We start from the raw sequence: 9,114 nt of genomic DNA, 5'->3' as shown, positions 1-9,114 counted from the left end.
GGTTTATAGAGAGCTAGTCCCACAGGACTCTACTCAGCAGGAGATGCTGTCTGCTACATAATAGTTCTCAGTATTAAAGTGTACAATAACTACACCCTTTCTCATGGTACAGCTGTGTCCAAAGACACACGGACCTCTCCCCAATCTCTCTTTCCTTCCTTCTCTTTCTCTCTGTCTCTCTCTCTCTTACACACACACACACGCACACGCACACGCACATATACACACAAGCCTAAAGTACCTGCCAACTAATGATTAGCTAAAAATAAAGCAAACCTGCGCAATACAGATTTGGAAACATTAGGGCTGGAAATCATGTTGAGAAGGAACAGGAGGACAGGTTTTTTTTTTCTTCTTCTTCTTCTTCTTCTTTTGTGTGGGTTTTTTTGCCGTCTTTTTTTTTTTAACCTATGACAACTCGTTTTTAGCCCTTCGTCTTCTCTTTGCTATTGAATATAGCCTTGAGAAGCGTTGATTTCATTTTAGCCTCACTCCCCTGCTCCCGCCGCTTGCCCACACCCACAGCTGCCACTCCTGGGAGTGGGGACACTTCCCTTCTATTCCGCATCCCTGCAGACTCCCTTGCCACTCCTGAACATTATGTCAACCTCCCCACCTCCACGCTTCCTTACTTTAAAAAAGGTGCAAAGAAAGAGCTGTGTACTGTTTTTCTTTTTTTCCCAAACAAAGATAAAACCTGAGACTCGAAGCTTGCTCTCAGGAATCCTAAACACTTAGAGGCACGGACACTCTCACACCAGTCCAAGACTTCTGAGTTCGGTACACAGGGCTGGGGGCTGGACCGGCAAAATCGATTTGCCCATCAAGTTCACTTGGTCAGCCTGGGACCCGAGGCCAAGGTGAAGGGGCGACGACACCCAGGGCCCTGTCGCTTTTCCCTAGGGCCCCCAAACAGCGGCGCAGGGCTGAGATGCCCTCGCCCCCGGCCCCAGGCTTCGGAAGAGCCTGGCGCGGAGCAGGCGCCCTGGAGCGGGGTCTCGGGGGGTCCCCGGAACAGTCACGTGTTCTCGAGACGCCTTTAAACCCCCGCCCTCTCTTCCCACCGCCGCCTCCAGGTCCTGCTCCTGCTGCCGCCGCCGCCGCGGGGTGCAGAAGCCGTCGCGCAGGGCAGCGCTCCCGGGACCCCAGGGCCTGCATCCGTCGGGGCACCCCGAGGTACCGGCTTCCGCCCCTTACTGTCACCCCCTGCCGCGCCGGGTAGGCCTGCACCGAGGGGCCGTGCCGGGTCCCAGCGCGCGCTGCGAGTCCGCCCAGGTCTCTGGGAGTCCGCACCCCTGTCTCTGGTACCGGGGCGTTGTTGGGGGTCCCAAGAGGGCGGGGTAAGGAAGGTGACGGGAGCGCGGCTGGAAAAATGGGGATTAGGGTGGCGGATCAGGCAATTGTCAGGAGTGAAGAGACAGCGGAGAGGGTACTGGGCTGAATTCTTCATGCCGAGCAGGTCCCTCCAGTCTCCAACTCACCCGGGTGGAGCAGGAGCTGGCCGAACCCGGGTGGAGAGTGTAGGGGATCCACGGAGGAGCCTCCTGGGGAGGGGGCGGGGAATGGACGGACGCGCCCTGGGTGCAGCCAGGAAGGCGTCCGGAGCTGGGAACGGCAGCCCGAGGGGTGAACTGGGTCAGGGCTCAACCCTAGCGTGTCTCTGGCGAGGCCAGGGGCGCAGCCCGAGGGGCGCCACTCAGGCAGTCCAGCTGCGGTGAGCGGTCCAACACTGACCTGAGCCCTGCAGGCAGCTGCGCTCCGAGGTTTGCGCTCCTATTTGCAAGGTGGCTTCATATGACAAATGCAAGCAATAATAAACATCCATAGAACTCGAATTCCAGAAGCAGGAATTCTTTTTTCCAAGTTCACAGACCTTTAATTAATCTTTTAAGGGAACTGAGGCGTTGTGTTGGACCAAAGCCAAAATGATTTTACCAGCCGTGGAAAATAGCCTAAGGCTCTTTCAGCAGAATTTTGCAGTCCGAATGCAATTTTAGATTTCAGATTTCTCAAGGGAAGAGAAACTCTGCCGCTAGAATTTGGAAGGGAGGGTGGTGCATGCCTGTGTTTGTCAGCTGAGCAGAGCTGTATTTATCTTACCAGTTCAAATCGTGGCATATTATGGCTTTAAGAACAAACCACGGGAATATTTGAGAACATGGAATCATGCTCCTGTTCCAAGATCACAGCAAAATAGACAATAGTTGATATTTTATCATTGCAGGAGAAAAATAATTACATATATTTTATTCTTTTGTGCGATTGGCATCCTTTGTGGGAAGAATGATGTGTATTTTCATAAGGCAAGAAATTACTCGAACAAAGAAACCTTATTTAAATGTACAAGTCAGACTTTTAATATCCTTTGAATTCCCTGCAGTTCCTCCTATTATTTTTAAGAACTATCTACTACTGTCTTAAAATACTTAAAATCTATTCAGAAGGTTTCATTTGTCTAGATGTCAGATATAGAACAACTTATAAGAAAATTCCAATAAACCTTTAAGAAGACATTGCATATGTTGTCATAGTTTAATAATGAACTTTCATTTTTCACACTTTTTACTCAGAGATTAAAGTTCTGTGTTTCAGTATGAAAATTTCCATGGTGGGAGATACAACTAATATAAAAGAGAATAAGTAAAAATAGTAATTAGATATAACAAAAGTTTCATGCTGTCGATTTCAGATTTCTTAGCAAATAGTATTCCATGTGAAAATATTCTTTCTCTGGTTATATTTTATAGTTTCTATAGCAATCTGAGAAGGTTCACATATATCATTACTTTTATTATGGATAAAACATGTTGCATAAAAATGTACAGCACTTATAATAACACTTGTTGAAAAGTAGAGGATTATTAAACTTATTTGCATTTCCATTGTAGGTCTGCTCATTGTATTTTTCAGAAAAAGGAAGGGAAAGGGTAAGTTTAAGGCAAGAAATTGTGCTTGTTTGTTTGTGTTTTTATTTAAAGAGCATTCTTGTACCTTAGATTTTCGACTTAAATCTGATTGAACAAATTTTTCCTAATGTTTAAACTATCCCCTGGCTACCAGGAGGCACTTAAAAAAAAAAAAAAATCTGTATGTCCACACCCCCCACCCAACCGTCAGCATTTGCAATATTCATTATTTAGTTGTAAGAAGAAATTCTTCCTTCATTGGAGCAAAGAATCACCGAATGTTCATTTTGTGCACACTATATATTAGCTGTTATGTGTTTGCATGTTCATGGGGTAGATGGTGTGCTGTGGGACTAGAGGGAGAGCAGGAGATAGTTGACTACAGTCACACCAAAATGAAATGAATAAATGAATGTTGAATGAATGTATGAATGCTGGGACAATTTTTTAAATTTGCTAATCAATCTATCAGTAGCTACATCAAGTATTCATTATATTCAGCAACAGTACAAGTGTCCATGCTATAGTGAAAGAATATATTGCCGGCAGTCAGGAGGAAGCCATTCATTTATTAATTAATTCATCATCCTATTTGGGGCCTTTTATATCTCAGCAATCCACAGTTACTCAGAGTGCGAACTTGAATTAATCCATCCTAGAATATTCTTTGCATAGTAACTTGCATTAGTCATCTTTGTGCTTACAGCGCAGCAGACCACCTACCAGAATATATGTTCAATACATACTTCTTGGATGAATAAAAGAAGGAATAACTAGTCATTCTTAGCTATTCATTAATAAAAGGGGTCTACCCTTTAAAATTATATATAAATTATTCACTTTCTTAAAATTCTCAAATATTTTAAGGAATGAAACATCCTCAGTTTTTTCTCCAGCATCCAATGAATACTCAGGATGGCATTTCTTTCATCTTCTTACTAAGGAGATGTGGTTTTATAACTTAATGCATTCAATATTTTATGTGCATATATTTAAGATAAAAGTTTTAATAACAGACTGCACAGTTGTGGAATCTGATGTACTTCTTTTTTCATTGACATTTTTTAAATGTTGTAAATATACCTTGGAATTTTAGTTTCATGTTGCTTGTGTGATAGCCTTTATCAATGAAGATATCCAGATGAAAAATTTAAAGTGCTAAACTCTATTTATTGTCTATCTAGGTATCTCTTCCTCATTGCATTTTGGGGCCATTTAAAACATCCATAATTTCAATGGTTCCCTATATACATGTAAACATACATTTACACACATATATATGCACACACAAATATATAGTCATACTGTATCCGGAATTTTCCCACATTTCCAGGAGGATTCATTTCTGTTATTTTACAGCCAGGGAAATGAAACTGCTTTTCTAAAATGATTGGTAACGAATATTTACTTAGCATCCACTGTGTGTAATATGCTCTGTTAAACATTATTGCTGGAATAAAAATAAGACTTTTATCTCCATTAGAATCTAATAGAGAGTTCTAACCACATAGATTGGAAAAAATCTGAATTTTAAACTCAAAACCACATTGTTTCTATTACCACAAATTGTGCTGCATCTTCTCTTTCTTCAAAAAATTCTGGACAGCAATTTTATGCTAAATAAGTATCATCCACAGTTACATGTTTCAAAAAAGCACAAAGCCATTGTAGAAGGATCTGTCCAATCTCTCTCTTATTCTTGCATGGGTAATACAAGGAAAGGTCATCAGTAACAACTGACCTGCCACAAAGTTAGAAGAAAAAGATTGACTCAAGAAAGTAAGTAAAGAGAAGAGCAACTAAGTAGGATTGCTGTTACAAACAGCCTGTACACATTATGAGTATAAATAGGATCATAAATAAGCTGAATTGAGCCAGGGGGACATCAGAACTCAGGAAATTAGGCAAAAGCACCAGTCAAGGCTGTTTTGATTAGAAGCCTGCTGACCTATCCACAGTAGTTGGTGAGAGGCTATTGACTGGGAATATGACGAATAATATGATTCAGTAGGTCATGTGAGTCACTTTTGTATCAGGTATTCTTTTTCATTGAGGCAATATCAACGTATATTGTTGGCTAGGGTCTGAGAATGAATGAATACAATCCTGAGTCTTTGAATTAACTTACCCTTCAAAAGGATGTAGTTAGATTCCAGAAAGTAATTTGGTCAACATAAAATCACTTGTAGAAGTTGTGAAAATCTTGTAACTTTTCTCATACCACAACAATGATTCTGTCATCTTGTTTGAAACTTACTATGTAAAAAACTGAAGTTAAACTTATTTGTAATGAATGTATGTACACAATAGTATTTGCTGTTTAGAAATTTATTGAACCAGAGCCTGTAGGTCTCTCACAAATTAGAGATAACAGTCTTTACTATTAATTTAAATAGTTAATTTTTTGTAGTTTTAGTATAATTATTCAATTATGGATCTAGAAATAAGTAGATAAACATACATTGATAGGTAACAAAAATGCTTTTCTAAATACATATATATCACAATTTCTATGAAAATACATTTATTGGAATTAATTTGCTTTCTGGTTTGTTTTCCGTAGGAAATTCTTGTTAAAAAAAGGCGGGGGGGAAGTGGCGGAGCACAGTGGCTCATGTCTATAATCCCAACACTTTCGGAGGCCAAGGTGGGAGGATTACTTGAGGCCAGGAGTAGAGACCAGCTTGGGCAACATAGCAAGACCCCATCTCTACAAAAAATAGAAAGATTAGCCATTTGTAGTGGCAAGTGCCTGTAGTCCCAGCTGCTTGGGAGGCAGAGATAAGAGGATTGCTTGAGCCCAGGTGTTCAAGGTTACAATGAGCTATGATTGCACTACTGCACTCCAGCGTTGGCAACAGAATGAGACCCTGTTTCTAAGAAAAATAAAAAAGTTTTTTAAAAAATGAAAGTGCTTATTTTTTTTTAAAGGAGAGGAGGGGTTCTTTTTGCCTTTTATTGATATGTTTTAGGCAATTTAGTGCTTCATCAGGCACTACCATCAAAAATATAATATGTAGAGGTGAATACATAATGCCATTGAGGTATGACATTAATTTTATTTGAAATGAAAAAACTTATGGGGAGTTATATTAATGTCACTTCTACATTTATATTGAAGATATAATGTTTTCCTTAAACAACGAATTCATTAATTTGTTTGTAAGCCAAAATCTATACGCAATTTTAAAATTCATAAATGGGTCAAATTTGTTTGTTTGTTTAAAAAAAAAAAAAAAACACTTATAGCACTACTAGTCCGTCAGTGGTTGTCCTAATCAGAGATAATCTGGCATATCTCAAAAGACTGAGGATTGGTCACAGAAGGATTTCGTCATCCAGCATTGTGTTCACACAGGCAACAGTACAGCTTGATAAACACATTTAATGAGTGCCTACTATATGCATCTAGGTCACAAGCTAGTGACGCTAAACTCAAGCAGTTTAAATTTGAACATCGTGTGAACTAGGTGATATTTATTTCTAGAGTTTTGTTTGAATTTTTTATTCTCTCATAAACATTTATTTGAAACCTGCGGTGGTAAAGTTACCATGCCATGTATTGGGATGGAAACCAAAGTGAATAAGAGACAGCTTCTGCTTTTCCACTGCTTGTAAATCAACAAGGTAGACTGGTAGGCATTATGATGCTATGAAAGCAGATTACGATATGCAGCATTAGACAACTGTAGACAGAATGTAGCAGGAGTTCTGAAGAGGAGGTCATGTGCAGCTGAGTTGACCAGGACAGGTGACCTTTAAGTTTGGCCTAGACTGAGATGGAAATGAAAGGAATTTTTAAGGTAAGATTCTGTGACTAAACTATGCACCAGTTATCTTGACTTGGAGAATAATACTAATGAGAAAGTGTAAATTATGTATCTTGAAGTTCTTGTCTACATTTGCCTTTTTCTTTCCTTACATTATTTACTACATAAATTTTAAAAATACAATCTACTTCCTTAACACAAGTTAATACATCTTAGAAGTATTGATAAAATTAAACTTACTGTAATCATTATTGGCTGATACTTGCACTGCACTTGGAACCAGTTAAAGATTTCATAAACTTTCTTAGGAGATTAATAAGGTCATGGAAGCTTATTGTAAAATTTAGTTTCCCTCTGAATAGATTAATTTAAAGGAGTCATGTAATTTCTTTTAGATTTCTAACAGATGTCTTTTTATTCCAGGCAGGACTATAATATGGATTTAGAGCTCAATGAGTATTATAACAAGACACTTGCCACAGAGAATAATACTGCTGCCACTCGGAATTCTGATTTCCCAGTCTGGGATGACTATAAAAGCAGTGTAGATGACTTACAGTATTTTCTGATTGGGCTCTACACATTTGTAAGTCTTCTTGGCTTTATGGGGAATCTACTTATTTTAATGGCTCTCATGAAAAAGCGTAATCAGAAGACTACGGTAAACTTCCTCATAGGAAATCTGGCCTTTTCTGATATCTTGGTTGTGCTGTTTTGCTCACCTTTCACGCTGACCTCTGTCCTGCTAGATCAGTGGATGTTTGGCAAAGTCATGTGCCATATTATGCCTTTTCTTCAATGTGTGTCAGTTTTGGTTTCAACTTTAATTTTGATATCAATTGCCATTGTCAGGTATCATATGATAAAACATCCTATATCTAATAATTTAACAGCAAACCATGGCTATTTTCTGATAGCTACCGTCTGGACACTAGGTTTTGCAATTTGTTCTCCCCTTCCAGTGTTTCACAGTCTTGTGGAACTTCAGGAAACATTTGGTTCAGCATTGCTGAGCAGCAGGTATTTATGTGTTGAGTCCTGGCCATCTGATTCATACAGAATTGCCTTTACTATCTCTTTATTGCTAGTTCAGTATATTTTGCCCTTAGTTTGTCTTACTGTAAGTCACACCAGTGTCTGCAGAAGTATAAGCTGTGGATTGTCCAACAAAGAAAACAGACTTGAAGAAAATGAGATGATCAACTTAACTCTTCATCCATCCAAAAAGGGTGGGCCTCAGGTGAAACTCTCTGGCAGCCACAAATGGAGTTATTCATTCATCAAAAAACACAGAAGAAGATATAGTAAGAAGACAGCATGTGTGTTACCTGCTCCAGAAAGACCTTCTCAAGAGACCCACTCCAGAATACTTCCAGAAGACTTTGGCTCTGTAAGAAGTCAGCTCTCTTCATCCAGTAAGTTCATACCAAGGGTCCCCACTTGCTTTGAGATAAAACCTGAAGATAATTCAGATGTTCATGAACTGAGAGTAAAACGTTCTGTTACAAGAATAAAAAAGAGATCTCGAAGTGTTTTCTACAGACTGACCATACTGATATTAGTATTTGCTGTTAGTTGGATGCCACTACACCTTTTCCATGTGGTAACTGATTTCAATGACAATCTTATTTCAAATAGGCATTTCAAGTTGGTGTATTGCATTTGTCATTTGTTGGGCATGATGTCCTGTTGTCTTAATCCAATTCTATATGGATTTCTTAATAATGGGATTAAAGCTGATTTAATGTCCCTTATACACTGTCTTCATTTGTAATAATTCTCACTGTTTATCAAGGAAAGAACAAATGTTGATGTCATATAAAATATATTTATAATAACTATTTATGTATAATAAATATAAATTCTGTTAACATGGAATTTAATTTATGTGAAAGAGTTCTGGATTTGAATATCAGTTCATAATATATGGAAGACAATTTTATGTGTTGTAATAGGATTAATTTATTTAGTTGTGCAGCCAGTGTCAATCCAATGTATAATTTCATTTTAGAAAGTAGTTGTATTACCTTTCACTTCCACCTTGTCTTATAAACAAATGAATTTTATTTTTTGTTGAAACTAAAAGTTATATCTAACCAGTATTTTTGTCCAAAAACATAATAGGAAAAAAATTTCTTGAGGAATTTTTCATTTCAAACTTGAAGAATATCTACCAGCTATCTATATTCATTTCTACTCCACAGGCTTCTTAATGTTTAGTTTGCGAGTACAGAAAAAAGTTAGTATGCCTGGAAAATCATAAGTAAATGACAGATGTATGCCCAAATTATGAATATAAACATTAACTACAGTTTTGGAAGTCCTATAGGAAAATGCTGTTCCCTGTTAAGAATTGGTCAAATTGTCAATTTCACTTCACTGTCCTAGTAATACATTAGTAATTTACCAAATAAAGAATTTTAATTCCTTTCCAGACT

The 9,114-nt window shown here is 38.5% G+C and overlaps 1 protein-coding gene across 3 annotated transcripts; it reads left to right on the top strand.

The window, feature by feature from the left end:
• The first annotated feature begins 689 nt into the window (after positions 1-689).
• Positions 690-8,761, top strand: NPY5R (neuropeptide Y receptor Y5). Of its 3 annotated transcripts, none has more exons than XM_037737585.1 (3): positions 690-1,176; positions 2,889-2,927; positions 7,100-8,761. In XM_037737585.1, exons 1-3 carry the CDS (start codon positions 932-934, stop codon positions 8,448-8,450), a joined length of 1,635 nt encoding a protein of 544 aa, XP_037593513.1. In that variant the 5' UTR covers positions 690-931; the 3' UTR covers positions 8,451-8,761. The 3 variants fall into 3 exon arrangements, with proteins under 3 accessions (XP_037593513.1, XP_037593514.1, XP_017381469.1); XM_037737586.1 differs by having other exon boundaries at positions 1,083-1,340; XM_017525980.2 differs by lacking the exons at positions 690-1,176; positions 2,889-2,927 and adding an exon at positions 4,236-4,685.
• Positions 8,762-9,114: the final 353 nt, after the last annotated feature.

Source organism: Cebus imitator, unplaced genomic scaffold, assembly GCF_001604975.1.
Source record: "Cebus imitator isolate Cc_AM_T3 unplaced genomic scaffold, Cebus_imitator-1.0 Scaffold40, whole genome shotgun sequence".
In the NCBI taxonomy this organism is placed as follows: Eukaryota; Metazoa; Chordata; class Mammalia; order Primates; family Cebidae; genus Cebus; species Cebus imitator.
The sequence above is the reverse complement of the archived record's forward strand: the minus strand, read 5'-3'. Positions and strand labels throughout refer to the sequence as shown.

Excerpts from the sequence above, each read along its gene's own strand:
- NPY5R (XM_037737585.1), top strand. The coding sequence starts at position 932 with ATGCCCTCGCCCCCGGCCCCAGGCTTCGGAAGAGCCTGGCGCGGAGCA. Across the intron at positions 1,177-2,888 it reads ATCCGTCGGGGCACCCCGAG|GTCTGCTCATTGTATTTTTC; the intron begins GTACCGGCTTCC and ends TTTCCATTGTAG. Across the intron at positions 2,928-7,099 it reads CAGAAAAAGGAAGGGAAAGG|GCAGGACTATAATATGGATT; the intron begins GTAAGTTTAAGG and ends TTTTTATTCCAG.